Source organism: Neodiprion lecontei, chromosome 1, assembly GCF_021901455.1.
Source record: "Neodiprion lecontei isolate iyNeoLeco1 chromosome 1, iyNeoLeco1.1, whole genome shotgun sequence".
NCBI lineage: Eukaryota > Metazoa > Arthropoda > Insecta > Hymenoptera > Diprionidae > Neodiprion > Neodiprion lecontei.
In genome coordinates this window covers 26,518,340-26,538,883 of record NC_060260.1, presented here as the reverse complement: position 1 = coordinate 26,538,883, position 20,544 = coordinate 26,518,340, and the positions used below count along the sequence as shown (strand labels likewise).

The 20,544-nt window shown below is 39.1% G+C and overlaps 1 protein-coding gene across 6 annotated transcripts in view; it reads right to left on the bottom strand.

Annotated features, from left to right (window-relative positions):
• Positions 1-163: 163 nt before the first annotated feature.
• The window catches only part of LOC107221926 (octopamine receptor Oamb), a 120,388-nt gene continuing 100,007 nt past the window's right edge, over positions 164-20,544 (bottom strand). For 5 of the 6 annotated variants that reach the window (XM_046731398.1, XM_046731394.1, XM_046731387.1 and 2 more), the window contains 9 exons: positions 10,093-11,860; positions 8,537-8,674; positions 7,888-7,986; positions 6,898-7,025; positions 5,353-5,490; positions 4,628-4,907; positions 4,315-4,479; positions 2,756-3,066; positions 164-1,290 (listed from right to left, as the gene is read on the bottom strand). In XM_046731398.1, coding sequence (XP_046587354.1) covers positions 1,173-1,290; positions 2,756-3,066; positions 4,315-4,479; positions 4,628-4,907; positions 5,353-5,490; positions 6,898-7,025; positions 7,888-7,986; positions 8,537-8,674; positions 10,093-10,353 — 1,638 coding nt within the window. In that variant the 5' untranslated portion in view covers positions 10,354-11,860 and the 3' untranslated portion in view covers positions 164-1,172. The remainder of the gene's footprint in view (positions 1,291-2,755; positions 3,067-4,314; positions 4,480-4,627; positions 4,908-5,352; positions 5,491-6,897; positions 7,026-7,887; positions 7,987-8,536; positions 8,675-10,092; positions 11,861-20,544) is intronic. The other variant, XM_046731414.1, reaches the window with a different exon arrangement.

The window sequence follows — 20,544 nt, the reverse complement described above, 5'->3', positions numbered from 1 at the left end:
TATTTACGATATAATTGAAGAACGTACTTTATTTATTCCTTACATAATGTATAACTTGATGCACCAATCAGGATATCCTGTTTCCGTGGACGAAACATTTAAATAGTAAAGAAGCGTTCAATTTGTATTTACATTAATTAATAGTTAACAACAAGTATTATTCATTCATATATTTTTTTTTTTTTCTTGAATTTGATTTAAGCGCTAAGCCCCTTGACGATATTCGTCACACGATGTGTCTTACGATTCGATCGATATTTTATATACGCATACATACGTATAGATATACGGTCTATACATTACGAGTAGATTTCATTTTTTCTCTTTGACAGATGAAATAAACGTGAAAATGTACAATTTCTTAATGATTATGTGCATGAGTATGCGACTGGCTGACTTATATTTATACGCGTAAGTATTTCTTATATTTGTTCATAGACTCGATATGAACGTGCTTTGACTGTTTTTTTTCTTTTTTTTTTTTTTAATCGAATTTTTCTTATCGCGCGTATTATATCAATATGATGTACCGATGTGTACCTTGACTAGAATTATTTGTCAGTGATAAATGGAATATCATTATGTTCCACGTTGAATGATTACGTGATTTTTATTTTCTTAGGCCAGTGCTCTGGCGCGCCAACGTCGTCGAAAGGGTTTTCCGTAGAAGAAAAGCTGAGTTTACGTCGTAGGGCTGACAATATCCTGCTTTCCAAATTAATGTTAGTTTTTCGTGAAATATTTTCTCGGAAGAATATAATATGCGGTATAAAGTGAATGTGAAAAAAAAAAAAAAAATATATACAAGTACCAAAATAGAAGTAACTTAAATTGGACAAAGGACTTCTTGCGGACTATGGAGAGGCAGACAAAGTAAAACGCGTAACTAACCAACAATATGAAATATGTATCCGACGCGTATAGAACCGCGATCTTTAAGAATGTCCCTTTTCGAATTGGATACCTTGAAAAAAAAGACCCACAAAAGAAAAACCGAATTGATACGAATGTGAATAAGGTTGAACCGCGAGACTTAAGGCAGCCCTCTAGCCCCGCAAAGAGTTGCCCTATCGTCTCTCTTGCAGTTGCACCGAACTTTTTCACGAAATTATTACCCTGGAAGTCCTTGGATTGAAAGCCACCCTCTGCGCGCCAGACCTGACTTGCTACAGTCACCTGGAGTCGCTTTGCGAATGCGCGTTGTGATCCGAACCCGGATCAGGATCGGAATCCTCAATTGAGACGCCGTGATGAGGCGTCCTCACCGAATAGCTAGGACTTCGATCGCATCTGAAATTGAAACGTGTAAATTTCTTATTCTAGCGCGCTCCGCGTGTCGTTAGATTCTCATTTAAATCGGTAAATGACTCGATGCTCCTTAGGGTCAAATTTATACAAATTCTTGCAGAAGGCACGGTGAATAAATTGTCTTAATTTTAAAAAACCTGTATCGGGTGAAATATTACTGTCAGGAAATGTCATAAAACGTCCAATAAGCTTCGTAAAACTAGACTCGCGTAATTGATGCGTTTATTCACGAAAGATTTTTTCACGTTCGCGAAAATTATTTTCAACGGTGGAATAGTAGGTACCTACATAATTGTGGGCAAAAAGAAAGCCAGAAAATTATGTTCGAAACTGGAATCCGCGCTACAAGTAGGCAACCGATTTCTTCACCGCCTCGGTACGCGGTTGTAAATCTCCACGAGAAATGAGTAATTTGAGTAATGCACAGTAGGAAATATAGCTTATATGCTCCGCGTTGCATCGCTACTGAGATTTACTGCTGTAAAGAAATCCCATTCTCGGTCGTCACGTCTGGTCTGCGGCATTCTTACGTACCTACCAGGCGTTGGATGGATGAAAGAAAGAAGGAAGGAAGCAAGAAAGGAAGGAAGGAAGGAAGGAAGGAAGGAAGGAAGGAAGGAAGGAAGGAAGAAAGGAAGGAAGGAAGGAAGGAAGGAAGGAGGAGGAGAATAAAAACGGGCACCCACACACAACATCGTACAAAAGATGCAAGTACGCGGAAGGCATTTACATCAGGAACATCACGAGTAAAGATACGAGAGGGTTATTACCGCAATGTTGGGTAATATCGTTCTCCTGCACTACGTCTTACACACCTTAGCGGGTACGTTATGCGTCGCGGACAGACGTGATACATTGTAGACGTATGTGCTATCACTTTCCAGACATTATGATACGGACGCGATGTGCCAACGACGCTATTCTACCTCAACAATCTCCTCAACCAACTTCCGGCAGATGCATGCAGGCGCGAAAATGATTGTATAAACGATTTTTATTGCCGGACATGACGAGGCTTGCGAAAAGCTCCGCTGACCAATCTTCAAAGCGGTTCTCTCGTACTTAGTACGAACATCTCTGAGCTTTTAACGCGAAGGCTGTGATCATGGTCACTTGATTAATGCGCGTTCGCGGAATTGGTTTGCAAAAATTGTAGTGAAAAACAGAAGTCTCGATTAAACTTGGCTCGTAGATATTTACTAACGGAGTATACATCACTGCACCTACGACTCGCCTATGTCTCTGGATCGCGTGATTGCGAATAATAAATTGCGGATTTGATAAGTATCGGGAGAAACTTCAGGCAGCAATGAACCACCGGGAATAATCAATGTTCCGTTGGGCGTCTCGGTGCAGATGGTTTGCTTCGATTCGACCAAGGATTTCTCCACCTTTTTCTTTCAGCTGGAGAAAACAGGCGTAAAGTTGTGCTTTGGGATGAACTTACCGGGTCGCTAATTGACTCCCGTCGCTGCCACGTCTGAGGGTGTTGGCTCTCCGTTTGCAGAAGCACTTGCATATTATCCTCTTGAAGGCGAACCGGAAGTCCTTGCTGAACAAGGCGTATATGCAGGGGTTTATGGCGGAGTTGCAGTAGCCAAGCCAGAATAGGACGCTGAAGACCGTCGGGTGTATGCAATTCGGGCAGAACGCTCGCACCAGGTACATTGTGAAAAATGGAAGCCAGCAGAGGACGAATCCGCCGACGATGATGCCCAGGGTCTTGGCGGCCTTTGTCTCCATTCGGAACCTCTTCACCTTTTAGAGGAAGGTGGACAGCCGACGGGGAAGAAAGACAGAAAATAAGATAATAACCAGACCTTCGACTCTGATTTCCATTTGCGTTGTATATCGATGTATAATTTACTGTCTGGATACTCTTGATTTTTGAATAACAAAATACGCGTTTCACTTGCCCTTTGACTGGTCAACCTTTCATGAGCTTAAAACGCGCGACGCCTTTGTGCGGAATTGCTTCGGATGTTTTAGCAATGTTTTGAATGTTTTTTTCTTCATTTTACGGAAGTTGTTAAACGCAGAAATATGTGATATGTATTGATCTTGGGTGTCCTCGTAATTAACCTCAGGCAGTATCGCCGGTTTCCTTTTTTTATAAATGTTGCGTGAGTAATTATCATAATTGTACTTCAAAACGGCTGAAGTAAATAAATAAAACTCGTAACAAATATGACGATAATTCATCGTGGCGTTATTCTCTGGGTATCCGTTACAATGCGGAAAATTGAGTTATTTGTTTGTTGCTCGAAAAAGACGATATTGGAACTTGGTCAAATTTTTCTACAGAAAAAGCAAGATGAAGCTTGCCGCGTCAACTTCTCTGTATTGCAAACAATACAAACAACACTCAACCCAATGTTTTTCTATGTTTTTCTGTTTGAAAAAATATGAACGGGAACAAGTGAAAGCTTCAAGAAAATGAGCACATGCATGAGTTAGACACGTAATGACAGAGAGTACGATAACAGAGTTGCATCGTTTTATGCACCCTACAGTAAAATACACAAATGCAATCTCACGACGAGATTGAACTCTGTAGTTTATAAACCTCGGGTGATACATGTCTGAAACGTATTTTCGTCCAGAGCGATCGAATCGGCCGTTCCGTCAATGTCACTACCTCGGTTAAAACGTCAAACGGTGCCTCTCGAATTGAATTACAACGCCAAGTGCTCACTGTCCGGACATTTGTTACCATGAGGTAAAAATAACGGTGCGGTGTTAAAAAAATTTCCCCGACCTTGACTCTTGCTTTGAAATAAACCTTAAAAATGCCTCCTATCTTTGGCACGACGACGTTGTAGGACCGAACACCATATTTCGCGTGTAAAAAAAAAGAGAATCCAATAAATCAAGGAGGACTGCAAGACGTCAAGATGCACCACATTCTTCTCCTACACCAGCGAAGTTCATAACCCCGTTCACAAGATAGCGAGGAGATGGATAAGAAATGGATGAGAGTGAGTTACTGCAACGATGTTTTCTCACCTGAGCTTTTATGTTCCTCTTCCCCATCTTCGGCACTCTGCAGGGTTTATCGTCGACACCAGAAGCCAGTTCGCGAAGGGATGCATCGTCGCCAGTAACTTGGCTCTCGCAGCTGCTTCGTCGGCTCTGTCTCCTGGTACTTCCTACCCTGTTCACACCCCCCACCTGACAAGTGAAAAGCACAACTACTGGGTTATAGAGAAAGCTAGATGCCGAGTAGATCTGGTGGCACTATGACGCAAATGACGTGTTTTCACCCGAGCCCAGCTCGAGTCTTTCGGACTCTGTTGGATTTCCACAAGTTCATTTATACCTTGAGGTGAGCGGCTCTGGGACTCGGGCACAGCTGCGTTTGAGTCTGTCCGTTGCTGTAGTGCACCGACATCTGCGAACACCTTGACGGTGTGCGTTCCAAGGTGTTGCATTTAGTGTTGAGAGTATCAGTGCTCGGGTAGGAAACTGATATCTTGATCTTTTCTTTCCGCACAGAGCTGCGACCTGACTCCGGGCTCCTGGGACTCCCGTTGTTGCTGCCGTTGTGAAGGCTTCCGCGACCTCTGTGGATCCTCAATGTCAGTCTCTGCTCGTCGAACCTTGATCGGGGAGAATCGGAGAACCAGATTGAGGACCAATCAGGCGTTGCCCGGTGTTAATTAAAACGCGTCAAAGAGACGAGCGTGTCGCGGTAGTCCGCTGATCGTGGTTAACTGAACATTTATTTTTTATTTTATTTTTTTCATCCCTCGGCAAGATCAAAGGCTCGTTCCGTGTTTGCGTCTATTGATGGATACAACGGCCAGCCATTGACACGGGTATCCCAAATTGCACGCGGTGCTCTATGAATGCGAACCAGTGACTCGAGTCAAATTGCAGTCATATCGCTGATTTCGATTTCCATTGGTTCATTTGAAAAGCGAAGTAGATACCATGGGGTCTTCACTGATTCATGTTTACAGAGGACGGGTGTAATTTGCGATAGGATGAGAATGTTTGCTTACATCGGAGAACAACACAACTTCTCCACATTTCAATGCTTACCGTGAGCCGAGCATTTTCGAGCCCTTTGTAGTTCGAAATCCTTGATTGATCGCCTTCGTCGTCGACACAGCAGCGTTGTATATTCGCCAGTAGAAGAAGAGCATAACCAGCATTGGGATGTAGAAGGAACCGAGTGCGCTACGCAAATGAAAAATTAAAATTTCATATTTGCCATCGTATCGATAATCAATCAATGACGGAGAATAAAATGCGATTTCACGAATCGGATCGCGGTTGATGGTATATTAGAAATTGGTATCATTTGGATGGGTGGTTACAAACGCATGGCAACCGAACTCGACACCGAATTTAGGAAATACAGGATACGTTTCAGGCGATGAAAAACACCGAAATAAGAGCAGATCCGTATATCTCGTTCAACTACGTTTAACTTATTGCCAGGGTTGTATCTACGAGAATTATCATGCAATTAGCTGATATATTTTGCAGCGTCAAAAATTTCGTGCCGTTGAATACATCAGATGAAATTAAAACGCCGATTTTAAGTAAGCATTTAATGATTCGCATTAAAGAGAAAAATATTCATTCGCACGTTTGTTCATTTTAATTGCCATCATGAATCCCGGAGTTTATCATTCGCTCCTTTATTTGCATCGTAAAACTGGGAAGAACAATAGAACCTGCAACTACCGTGCATTACAAAGATGACTACGGAGTGAGGAATTTTACGAACCGATATAAAGAGAAAGAAAGCGAAGTAAAAAATGCGAGGTGAAAAAATCAACACAACTTTATGTGGGTAAAGACTTTATAGCCGTGTGCGAAATCCTTGGATCGCTTGTCGAAACTTTAAGTGATTTCAAAACAAGATCACACCGCCCCGGATCCTCATGCTAATTCGAAAATAGTCGTCACTTTTTCTTTCCAAGGGTGGCGAAAACTTTTTTCCATTATTTTATTTTCCTTTCAACTTCTCTTTTTCTCTCGCTCCTCTCCTCGTCATTCTCTCTCACTTACTGCACGGTAGTTGTTATACATCGAGCGTAGCTGTCCCGGCCAGGCTTTTCTCAATGTTTGAAAACACTTCCGACACAACACAGGACGTATGGACACACATGAGCGTGGCATCTGGGTAAGTACGTAGATGCGCGGTTTTTGCGACTGTTCTTTGAAATTCGCCTCAACTTCCGTCATTGCGCGTACGTATACCGTGCAATACATCCAGTCGTATGTGGTCAGGGCGAAGGTATTTTTATCACCGTGGGTCTTTGCGGAGGGTATGCATTAGATTGACTGCAAAGTAGACGTACGCAACTTTGTCATCTAGTAAACTCCGGATATTACATGTCAGGCCTGAAAATTATCAAACAAATTGCGATGACCGTATATCGCGTCGAATGAATTATTCAGACACCGTGCCTCGCGGACCTTTGAGCATTGCAGCTTCGTTACAATTTTCGAGCATGACATCGTTATACGGAGGCTTCAAGATTCCTCGTTACCAAAATTTACGGACACTTTATGACCGAGTACGAATTTCACCAACGTCATGGATAATTAATGGCTTCAACAGTGTCGACTCACCTGTATACGACGTACCCGGCATCATTGGTGAGTTCGCATATCCAGGGACAGGGAGCGACCGGAATAAAAATTGTGGTCATATTGAAGGGTCCGGTTTGCGACAGAGTCGTGTTGTAGGGTGCGTGTACCTGGGATGGAAAACGAGAAGAGTTAAGGTGGAGAAAATGAGAGGCTCACTTTTATTCTCTTTCAGGTATAACTTAAGCATACCCAAGAGTCGAGTAACCGAAACACAAAATCCCACGTGTTACTATCGTGATCGGGATAACAGCAGCGGTATTATCGCGTGCCGTTGGTTTTACGCCGTGATTCCATTGCTCGCTCGCTTATTGTCAGAGTCACGTTTGCTGCGGCAATTGGTGTAATTGGATTTCAAGTAATTGAGGCGACAAATTTGAAACGAAATGAATTGACTGATGAATAGACGCGTAACAACTTGGATCCGTCTTATTGACACGTCCCACATCGTGTCTTCGAGTAATTCAGACCTTTATATCTTTTGTTCAGAATTGTATCGTACAAATTAGCAGCCCCCAAGTTGGTATATAGTTGTATATATAAGTATATATATATATATATATATATGTATATATGTGTGTGTGTGTGTACATGTACACGTAGATGACGAAATTTCAACGAAGTTACGTGAAATCCGATTGTTGGTAATTAGGACGTTGTAAACGTGGAACACGATTTCGTCATTCCTGGATATTAAGTTACAATCGCAACGCTCAATGTGGGTGTAATTGATAATTGCACCAATTCGCTATTCAGACGTTCGTGCGACAGCACAATTATTTCTAGTTCATTTTACAACTTTAATTGTTCCAAAGTAATTTTCTACCGGCTGTTTTGCAGTTGTAACAGAAAAAGTATAATCGCCCGGGAATTTAGACCAATTGCTCCGTCGAACTGTGTCACGTTAGTTTTAACGCGTTTTTTATACATCCGCGATGGGGTAAGAAGATAATTGATCAAGTTTAATTATACCTCTTTGTCTTTCCAGCCCACAAGAGGAGGGAAACATATCACGAAGCTCAGGACCCAGACAGTCGCCACAAGAAGTCGAGCCCTCTTTGGTGACATGATCTGCGTTTAAAACCACATATCAACAATTCCTCGTTGCGGGACAAAGATTAATTATTACGCTCGTAGAAAAGTTGCCGCGTTGAATGCTACTCGAAATTTTCAATGCTCGTAATTACGTAATAGCTTAAGTGTAAAATGAAGACAACTGTCAACTTGAAGATTGTTAGGAATTTTTTAATTCACCTCAGCGTAATCACGGGGTTTCTGAAATTATTAAGTAACTCTCAGGTGATTAAGAGAAGAAAAATGCGTGAGTCAATTTTTGAAATTCACAGTATCAGGTTTATAAATAGAGTAAATAACAATTTTTTAACACTCTTCAATTTATTGTCCGTTTGATGAATTGACTTTGGGGTAACTTGGCGTGAAATCGAATTTAGTGATTTTGATCGTGACTGATCCGAAAGAATCCGGGACCCGTAATATCGATGAAGTTATTTCACCTCGTTATAGTCTGGCGCATGCATATTCAGTCCACGTTATCGATAACGCGCCTCTATTTTAGGTTCTATATTAGCGGAATGAATATATTGATTTATCGTTGTTATACCTGTGGGTAGCTCACTGGCCTTGTGACAGCTAAGTATCGGTCCAAACTAATGGCGCACAAGTTCAGAATCGAGGCCGTGCACATCCACACGTCTACGGCAAGCCATACGGAACACCAAATGTCACCAAAAATCCAAACCTTTACGGGGAGAAGAGGACAGAAAGCAAAGTTACAGCTGATTGATCCCTGCAGACTCTCCGCTACGGAAGAATTTTACTTTCCGTTCCAATGATGTTTAACTGTAACCGCAGGGAACGATGGCTAACGAAAACAGAAAAACTGGAGATTCTCGCTCTACATATACAATTTATATAAATAGTTGAACAACGGTACGAGTTGAGGGAACAGGCTGAAGAAAATAACATAGAAAGATTGCAAGAAATCAAAGTTTAAATGCTGTGATCGAAGCTCGCCAAGTTACGTTTAATTCGTACAATATTTACTTGGCACAGAAAAATTTCAACCAGAAAAGCTTGATTAATTTTAGGATAGTCCGTTTATTGATTCAATATCGTGAACAATAAAACCTTTTCATTTTTGCGATTTTTATGAATTATAGGTCATTTTTTTACTACCAAGTCTCTACAAATTGCTCGAGATAAATTTGTTTTTAGGTTTATATGGACTAGAGCCTGAGAAAATTGTATGCAATCATTATAGCTGGTTATAATTATTCAAATTACAGTTTTCAAAGTGCATAGGGGGCATTCCATGTCAACTCGACCAATGATTTTTCCTCACCATTCTCGATTTCCTTGAAGGTTCTACGTCTTTGCGTAAAAAGATTCAGAGTTGAACGCAAAATGTTTGGTAATTTTTGGAGAATTTGGTAAACGTTGAAATATGGTATGTAGTTTTTTTAAGACGTTCAAGATGCTATAAAAAATCAAAAAAAAAAAAATCGTCCCGTCACTGGCCGATGTCAAAATGATCGAAATGAAAAGATTTTTGAAAATTTTTTGAGAGTTGTAAAAAATGCCAATTTTAGATAGCTTTGAATAATCATCAAAATTAACGGTTATAGGAAAAAAATTGGAAAAGTTCAGGACTGCTTTTTTTGTGATCGGAGAATCGTATAAAAAATCTTGAAACAAATAAAAAATTCTGACGGAAAATCATTGGTCGAGTTCACATGGAACGCCCCATATACTAGCGTTATTGAAGTTGCGCTCCAGATGATTTGCGAAGAATTTATAATCATCAACGATAAAACGAGCTTCGATTCATCAAAATTTGACAAGAAACGCGATTTTCATATTAAAATGTGATAAAATAATGAAATCCTTTCACATGGACCGATAACCGAACTTCCTTCATTAGAATTTTCAGTTCTTACTGTTTTCCCATATAAGTAGAGATGTTTTTAATCAAATTCAGTTTCACTTTCGGGACGCAGGCATTTTTATTTCTATTATTTCCCACGATACACGATTCGTGAGCAAGATAATTGAACGTAAAGTCCGCGGATAAAAGTGAACATTGTCAAGTTGAAATTAAATTGCAAAAATGAACGATGTAAATCACGGTAAAACCCAAGAAGGGGTAAATATTCTTACCTTAAATACTTCCCAAGTGGCACTAAACGGCAGAACCGCTACGCCGACCATTAGATCCGCAACGGCGAGACTGACGATAAACATATTGGTCACGTTTCTCAATTTGGACGTGTGGTAAACGGCCAGAATGACCAAAACGTTCCCCAGGACTACCATAACGTTGACAACGGCGAGGACGACGAGCGTCGCGACGATTCCTGGCCCAGCCCACTCGACGCCCTCGTACAACGCTGCACAGGCGGACTCGTTGAGCTCTCGCATCTTAGCCTCACTTCCGGCTCTCCATTTTCTTCTTCTTCTTCTTCCTTTGTCCTACTCTTTTTCTCCTCTTTATTTCTTCACTCGCCTTTAGGTTGGTGTGAAAAAATTTCTACGAAGAACCTCCGTCATAATTTTTATTTTTTAATTCCCCAGTAATTTTTTTCTTCGATACCGTTTAGTTTCTTTACTTGCAAACGTTCTCGATGCGGTCAATTAGACATTATAGGTACAAGCTAGAAAGTCTTTGATTTCTTTAATAGCATTGTTTTTTTTTTTTGTCTCTTTTGGCTTGGCTCATTTACTTTTTTCTTCTATTTTCCCCAGCCTCCGAGAGGTAGCGCGAATGTTTCAATCTCAATGAGGCCTGATCAATTACTCGATTAATTAATTTACCGCACACCGCGACCGGTCTCGTCTTTTATACTTTTTTTCGCTTGTCTTTGGTCAATTTTTGGTTACAGGTTACAATGGCTTTTATACTTGTGCGCGGTATTTATTATCATATTTTAATTTATGTGTCAATTGTGTGGTTACGGACATCAAGGGTAATGGCATATAAACGGCTACACTATTATTAATGGCAAAACACTAAATTAACTTAACGCACCGCGGTTTACGTGCATACCTATTTACAGTTTATCGATCACGTCATAGATGGCCACAATCACTGTCTATTTATTATTGCGGGCTTGGATCAATTTACACATCTAAACCATACTGACTGCTTTTACGTGCATGGTAGGTGGGCAATAATTTGTTGACATATAATATATTTTATATAATCAGCCTTTACACGAATATGTATATACATATATATATTAAATTATGGTCATTATTATTGTTGTCATTGTTGCTGTTGTTTTTGTTGTTATTATTAGTTTTTTTATGGATAATAAATGTTGACCTTGCACCCACGGAGTTTTGGCGCATAACTATATATACGTATTATTTATTCAAAAATCACAGCCAGAAAAATAAAAGATACATTTAATGAGTTTCAATCACATATTTACGTGTATATTTAAGATAAATTATCTTCAAAGCAGTTTTACACGCATGCGACGTTTTCATGCTATCTTCATTCATTTTTAGATCGATTTCGTAATTATTTTATCCTGTATATTTATTTATATTTCCTGTTTCTTTTTTTTTTTTTAAAATATTTTTGTCACTGCAGCCTGTATTTATATTGTACGTATAATGTAGTTATACACGATGAATTCACGTAAAAATTCTCTCAAAGCTAAATAATCTTTCGGTATTTTAAACATTGTCTGTATCTTAGCAGTCTGAAGTATAATTCTTTTTTAATTCGCTTGGGTCTCATTTTCCTATCCTTTTTCACTTCTTTTGTTCCTTCTTTCTCTTGTTTTTAAAGTAAATTTATTGTTTTAGGAAATCCTCTCAAAGTTGGCGAACCGCATTTTTTTTTTTTTTTTTTTTTTCACTTTTGCGATTTACATGCTCGATATCATTTTACCCTCCGCGTTCTCCTCATAATTCCTCCCTGAAACAAGAGTAAGGGTTATTCTGAGCGTGAGAAATATATCGTTCGATAATATATCTGACGAATATTTCATCGAAGTTGGAGTAGATGAGGTAGGAAAAAGGCATTTTCCCTCCCGATAAAACATCGCGAGTTTTGCAGTTGTTAAAATAGAAGCGGTAATCAAGTGCAGATGTGTTTTTTTTTTCCAAAAAAAGTATTATTTTACGATCGAATTCCAAAATCACTTACACATATGGGACTGTCCACGTCAAATTAACTTGCTTAGTGACCTCATAATCTTCGATTTTTTTCATCTTCTGATATGTTGTACGATTATGTGAGAAGAGTCGTTTCCAAATAAATTAGTTTTTGCCATAAACCGAGTATTTTTTATTCTGAGTCGTCACGGTAACCCCAAATCGGATTCATGTAATATTAATTTTCATTTTTATCTACTTTACTTCATCATGAACGAATTTGCCTACCACGATGAAATTTTCTTTGTGGTTCATGTGAAAGATCCAAGAAATCTATTTGAAAAATCGAGAAAATCAAATAGTCCAGCTTTGAGAAAAAAGTTATTCTGCTCTCAAATCGTTAAAAACAAGACTCGGACAAGCTGTGAAAATTATGAAACATCTTTCATTCGAAGGTTCATTCAATTTCCCAAAGTTTGTTCATTCTGTTCATCATTGTACCGTGAATAGTTTCCGGGATACAACACTTTGAAAAAAAAATCACATAAATTTTGAATGTGATGCACTTTGAAAATTTAAAACACAAAAAATCTGAATAAAACCATGAAAGGTCTTCTCACATACCTCGTACAACGACATATCAGAAGAACAAAAAAATCGAAGCTGAGGAGGCGTGAAGGTAAGTCGAATTGATGTGGAGAATCCCGTACTTATTATATACGTAGGATTGATGTATTGTTATATACTGAATTTGTAATTAGCGGTTGATCGATATAACCTTGGCGCACGATATCCAGCTTTCGTCTAATTTTGTACTTGAAATATGTCACATGTATAACCTAGGTATAACATATACGATCATACGTTTGTACAAATGTATAGGATTACACGTCAATCAGACGTTAACGAAGGATGCTCAGGTCAGCTGAGTTTCTGGATCGTTGATATGACTCGAAACTATTCGTTGGTGAAATTTATACGATCGCAATATATCGAGAATATTCTTTCCATCAATATTTTTCCCCTACTCTTTTCGTGATCGGCGATTTAATAAATAATCGCGGATTGTTGAGCGTCTTTTATTGCTTCTTCGAAAGTAAAGTTACAGAGTACACTTTATCCTTGAATGGTGCATATTCCCTAATCGATAATCGCCGGTGTATGTTTGGTTGAAATTAGGAAAACGAAACGATGAAAGCAAGGAAAAAGAGGAAAGTGAAATCGACGTGTTATGGTTATAATTATAGTGACGATGAACAAGCCGATCGTAAATCTGGCCGCAAGTATAATTACACACTCAGTCCTCGATAAGATCGAATCTGTGACGATAAATTGGCGTATAGCGTGCATTGGCGTTGATAAGTGAAATATGATTACGTTATTTAGTGGATATGTATAAGATATTCTTTTACTTCTCAAGTGCAGCCACCGCTTGTGGTGTACAGACCGGCAGTAATTGGCCGTGAGTTAATTAAGAGATACCCAACTAGCAACGAGATGCGAAGGGTGAATTTAAAAAAGCCGAAAGCATTCACAGAGTCGGATTCTAAAGCATTTGGCCAGATTGGTATTAAGTACACGTATACTTCAAGTTTTCCGTAAGAGATGTACCGCATTTGTAGTTTGCTGTTGTGTGTGGAGAAAGAGAAATTACGAGCAATAAAAGTAGACGTGCAATTATCACAAAGGAGCTTCTCCTCCAGCTATGTATTTTCAAGAAAATTTCTCTACGGAATATTTGCGAAAGAAGGTAAGGTTAAATTGACCGACTCCTCTTTCAAACATCCATTGTTTTCCATTCTCTCCCGACTTTTTCAACCCCTTGCTAATTCCCGCATCACCGCTAAATCCCTGCTGTCTGTACGCACATACATACACACCGTATGTCCACGGCGTAAACTCGACCTTCTCATGAACGTAGAAAGCTTTCCACGGAGACGGAAATCCTTACAATGAGTATGTCAGTTATAGAAAATGCGTGAATGACTTAGGATTCATCGCCAAATGGTTCGGAATATGAACATTATCATAAGTAATATGAGCATGGATCGCAGGTTGAGACACGGTTTGAACAAATTATATTTTCGCACCGTGCCGGTAAACACGAGAATAAAAATAGCGAAGAAAGATTTCCTTCGTGTAAACGGGATTCCCACATGGAATGGATTGGGAGTAAATTGAAGCCGCAGCAATCCCATTTTCCGTAAAAGGTTGATTATATCCGAATTGATTTCTGTGTTTTATCTTGCGCCTTTATTCATGTTGAAAATTTAACCTCATTCTGGTACACAGATTTGTCTGCATAGTGAAAACGTAAATGAATAAATGACTAACGAGGGTGACGGTTCCAAATGAAAAACTGTTAATCGAGGTAAAGCCTTTGTGGAAAAAGCTCACGAGGCGTAAAGGTGATTCAAGTTGGAATTGCGAAATGGGAAATTATAGATGATCCACGGCTGTACAACAGTGATGTAGAAAAAAGCATTCATCAGCGTTCCGTACGGTATCTGAGAAATTTATTGAATAATTTTCGGGCATAATCAAAGCCTCTTGCACAGCGTTAGTTTTCAGCTGAGAAATTCAATTCTGCACCATTTGGAACAAAACATTAGATTATACATGTGATTTCCGTCCGTACGGTTTGTGTGAAAAATTAAAAAAGACAAGGTTATGTCAATAATTTACGAATAGCATATGTTAGTAGATAATAACACTAACATGTGGCTACTCGAGATCATTGAAATCATGCTAAGAGCCTGACGTAAATCGCGTTTTCCCTTGATTTTCAACCGCCCGGAGACAGCTAATTTACATCGTCCAATGTCCGATCGGTCAGTTATTTCAGGTTCGCTTTTCGGTTGCCGGTTGAAAACTAGAGCAGCGTGAACGAGCTCAGCACACGAGGTGAAGAGTTAATCTTGGTATATTCACGTACAGAGACTGCACACAGATTGAAGTGTACCAGGTATAATGTAGCGAGGGTGCAAGTGTACACAGTTGAAATGAGGTTTCATACGAAATTCAACGTCTTCTTTTCACGGATTTCAGTTTTTTTTTTTTTTTTCTTCTTTCCAGAAATGAAGACTCACGCATATCGGCGCTTATGGCTATAAACGAGAGCAGTCTGTTATACCTTTAATAAATCGTATTCGCGATATCGGAGATTCTAATTTAGGAACTCAGGCCGAATACTGCAAATACTCACGAGTTATCTGTTCGAGACTCGAAATCTATTACCTTTCTTCGAAGCGCACAAATTGCGCTGATCCTTCAAGACTTTGATATTTTGTTTTCTCAGGCCCGTAAAGGCACGAAGAATGGTGAAAATCTCTATTGCGAAATTTTCAAGTACACATACCTTTCTTCTTTACTTCGCAGTAACAACGTATGACATACTTTGATCACTTATTTTCTGCGCAATGTCGTAAATCGGCGTGTGGTGTATATACTGTATATATTGTGCTCGCAACTTTTTTTGTCGCAGGTCTCAAACTTGCCTGAGTCATGGAGAAATTCTTCGACAAATTTAATGATGCCGATATTGTTGCAATCTTTGGAAGTTGGTGAAAAAATGTCGAAGGTTTAGAAAATCGAAGGGTCGCAAGTACAAAATTTTGACAAAAAGCGTAAGTTCACGTCAAAACACAGAGAGCCAAAATTTCGAAGATTCTGTTTTTCGGCATTCCATACATTCTTGTTCGCACTGAAGTTTCTATATTGTTGATCATCTGCATTTTGAAATTTTAGAAAACAGATTTGTGTGTCTTTGTAAATTCGTTATTATATCTTTAAATTTCCTGATGCCTCAACATTTTTACTCCCACCCAAGGGATGGCACGTTATAGCCGTGTGATGGAAACCCATAGAAAGTTAAAATATTACTCTGAAACACTTTTACGGTGCTCGATAAATTACCTGAATGTGCCACCGGTGAAGAAAAAAAGAAAACGCAGCCGTGCCAAATAACTTTTAATATTGCACGCGCATTTGTTATAGAATCATGAACTGTTACAAACTGCCTGAAGCTAGAATATTCTGCAAGGGACAGCAAACCGTGATATAACTACAGCATAAAGTTTAGTTCGGAATTTTTCCTGAACCTTTCAAACCGATGCAGTAGGTGCACCAGAGTTACTATGCATGCGATAGTAATAACTATTGGCACTTGTCACAACCGTCATACTGCAATATTGAGTGATTTGTCAACAACGTGTGAACTAATAACGCGAGTGATTTTCCAGATCTGTGAAAGTTGAAGTATTAATGAAGCAAATACTTGATTTTCAAATCGTGTGTTTCAGCCGGTATTATACTTATTGTGGATCGAATGTGACGAAAAAATCGTGGAAAACTAATTAATTTTTATTCATTAGCCTATGAAACGAAATTTTGCGGAAACCTGATTTCGTGTTATTTTTTATCGGGCACGCTGATTGCTGGTCATCGTCAACCGGATATAGCGTCACCAAGGTATTGGTATTTCGAAATATATGCATTGCTTGACGAGGGGCGAAGGCAGCGACTCGTTTTAATCACGTCCGCATTGGGGAAAGAATTATCCAACTTCAATTTTCCCTTTCTACAATATTCTTTCGGTTTCCATCTCCCGCATTCTAATTATCCACTTTTTATACTCTGAGAAATCTCCGGGGATACTTTTGCCGCAGATCGTTTAAATCCGGTGATTTTTGTCCGCCGGACTTATGATCTCATCAAAATTCAGTACTGCTTTAAGACTCGAGTGGATTGAACCGAACTGATTTAAGACGTTATGAACACAGAAAGTGCATCCTTTCGTGCCCTGGATTTTAAGTCACGCAAAAATGACATTTGCGACAAGAGTAAGAACAGGAATAAGCAAAGTGATCCTGAAAATCTTGGTTCGTACACGACCTCTGACCTCTTTTTAACACGAAAAACGTTCTCTCATATTCCCGCATACTTTAGCACCCGAAAGAAATTCAATCGTGTCGGTTTCGCAGCATCGAACTCTGCTCGCTTTCTCACTTTCTTTCGCTCTGTCTCTCATTCTTTGTTCTTCTCTCGCTCCCTTATACGCGAGGGAGACCAGAAACTTTGTTTCGTTTCTTCCGAAGCCATTTTTTCTGTTACCAAAAAACTTTTGAAACAATTTTCCAAACTTTTCACCCCTAAAAACTGTCACTGCCACGTATCTGACTTTAAGTCGACACTGTATAGTACTGCATAAAGTATATACGAAATTTTTTTCGTTCATTCACATTCCCCGCACACGTGAAAAATTACTGTATCAAACGTTCGCGCGAATTTACGTATGCGAGTATTTCGTTCTTCCGGTATCGTAAATCTGACAACGATGTTACAAATGTTACATGAAGAGATGAAAAGAAATTTCTGCTGCGATAAGCATATATACAAATTCAACTTTCGGGGTTGAATTATTCACTGCAAAGACGTACGAGTTACGTAAAAATCGGCGGAATCGTATGTATAATTACGGTGTAAAGCGAGTGAATATTATACGTTGGACCTGCAGCTTGACTGGGATAAAAATTCTTTTATCGTAGCGTTGTAATAACACAAGGAGTGAAATTCGTGTATTTGCAATTGATAAAAGCTTTCAGAATGAAATATTTATACCTACAATATGAATGGACCCCGTCAATTCTGTGAGTTATTTTGATACTCAGAATTATTCATCAACCTCTTTCATCTAAATTTCATCACCATCATTCCTGAATGGCTGAGGTGGGTCTCGTTGAAGGTTGAGCGAAACTTCCAATTTCGATATACGCGGTCATCTTATTCGCAGGGGCTTAAATGGACGGGTGCAGGACAGGCGAATGGACAGATGAATGAACCGAGGAAAGCGCTGGGACTATATGAGCAACGCGTTATCCCCAAAGCAATTCTTGCCCGTTACCTGCCTATCATCGAAATTGCGAGAGACCCAAGTCAGGGTAGCGAGCCTCGTAAATAAAGGGCCAGAGCACGCTGATATAATGCGACAACGCATCGGTTAAGATAACGACAGCAGTATCAATGTCAGCTAATGACGACTGTGTCGGATTACCTCGATTAAGGGCTTGCAATACCTGAGTAGACGAACAAAACATTGACCGCATTTTGGTGGTTTTTTCTCAGAAATAATCACATTATAAAAAGAATCTCTCTTGTCGAAACTGGCGTGTGTTCTACTGTGTTTGCGAATTTCTTTAATTTAGATATTATCCTCATTAAATGCGATGAAAAAATATGCATTATATTTCGAATTATTTATACACAAGAGAATTAGCTACGAGCCGAAAAAAAAAACAATTGTTAAAAACGAAATTGGAAAGTGGCAGCAGTTCGAGGCCTATCATTCAAGTCAACGATTCGGTTTTTAAACATATGTCATTCTTTTTCGTTAAAAGTCTGATCGTAGGTAATGAGACAAGGCTTTCTCTTGCTGTACGAAACTCGAGCTTTCCGTCGTAAACCATGCTTACATCTTAATCATTGTCTGAATTATTTGAGAGGGAAATTGTTTCGAAACAAACAAGCCTTGTCTTTCAACTAAATAAGTCCGGAAAAGAAAAGTCCATTGCAGAGTATCTATGCGAAGCAAATTTCCATGGGATTGAATTGCAGATTTAATCGCAAAGGAGTTTAAATTCACCCCTAAAAAACTTCGATACTTATGTCCATTCACACGAGTGAAATAAAGTGCATATTGTTACAGTGAATCAAAAATTCAACCGATACATTTTCCTCGCTTCTACATGAAAGAATTCACATGGCTCGTGTCGCGAGAATCTTTGTCGTAGCGTGGTCAAGAGCTCCGACCAACGAATTGACCGCCTGATACTTCGGCGAGAAATTACCGAGGCCCATTAGTCCACCCCTCGTTTTTGCCCGCGTCGAGTGAAAAGCTGCAGCAAAGAACTGAAGCTGAGTAAAAACGTGAGAGGCGAACATTTTATACGGTCTAATTTATTATTTTACTCTTTATGTGCATGTATGTGTATTATATAACTGTACAATAAATTTAACCCTGTCGTAAAAGAAACTACGAGCCTGTCAAAACGTCCGGCTATTTTTAAACCTTTTTTTCGACATGTGAACAAGCTAATAAGATTCTATAAAAGCGCCCACGATGATCGCGCCGTTTTTCTTATGGGAACAATAATTCTTGTTACGATATTAAGGGAATAATAACAGATTACGGAACTGGTTAGGAACGCGGAACGGCACGTGAAAAAAGAACCTGATTTTTTTTTTTAAAGTAAGCTTAGGTATAAAACAGTAGCGTAAAGTTGAGCGAATTTCTCAGAGTTTCCGTAATTTTTTTTATGGCAATGACAGAAATCTGTTTCAAGAAACCAAAACTCACCGCAATCAAATGTCACACAATAACTAGCAGTTTCCGGTAGTAGAGTTGCAGAAATGAAACGTGTGTAATTGTTTTTACTCAACTGAATGTCATATAAATAGAATAAATCTCTTCGGAAATTGTCTCTGTTATTGAAACGATACTGACTTTGTATTTTCTGTAAAGTTTAAAAAAAAACTCGATTGGGATTAAATTTAGACCGGTTCATTTTGGCTAATAATTTTTTCAACATTTCTGTGATACAGTAACTGCCGTTAAATGTCGATGAACGTCGAACAACTCCTTTTAAAATTAACAGGTGTTTTAGGCTAATCTATAGGTTGAACGGTAAGGAATTCACACCACGAATTCCGGGGGCAATTGGCACGGAAAAATTTCACGGAGCTTAGGGAGTAAAAGTCTTTGACCGATCTTGAATGGGTGATAAGAAAGAAGAAAGAAGCGCGAGGCTAGAGGTTGATTTAAGTGGAGCAATGTTACGTGACTTGAAACACTACCCGGCAAATGATTTAGGAAACTTTCGGCATTTTCACACGCTTGAAGTCAGCTCCGATATCTCAGATTACTACGGAAGGCCGCATCGTCGACATCATCACGAGAAACCTGACGGTGGTTGAAAGGCGTGAAGTGAAATCGATTAAAAAGAGCTACGACGCAGCTTGATCATCGAGGATAGAAACGACGTGCTTGATTGATACGCACACAATATTAGCAAAGCCGCGTGTTAGAAAAACTATGATATAGCATAATTAAGAGCGGCTATTTATTATTTATTTTATCCGTATCTTTATTGTTTTCTTCATAGCTCTACAGCTAACGCGATATTATCGTAGCGAAGCACTTGCAAAAAGTAGTCCAATAGAAAGAGTTTCGGAAACGAATCAACACATGCTAATAGGATTGTGTATTATTAATTTTAGTGCTTGTTTCTTTTCGAACAAAACACTTTTTTCATCCATAACTGCTTAAGATTGAATGAGTAGGATTTGAGAAACATCAGACGGTGCAGAAATTACAATAAAATTTTTCGCCCTGTCTTTTGACTTGAGATTCGTCGGTTTGTTCCATCGAAAAAATACGTCTAAACAGCTTATGAAAAACTTTGACTTGAGTGCTGTTTAAAATTTGTCAAAGTTTTTACAAAAAACACA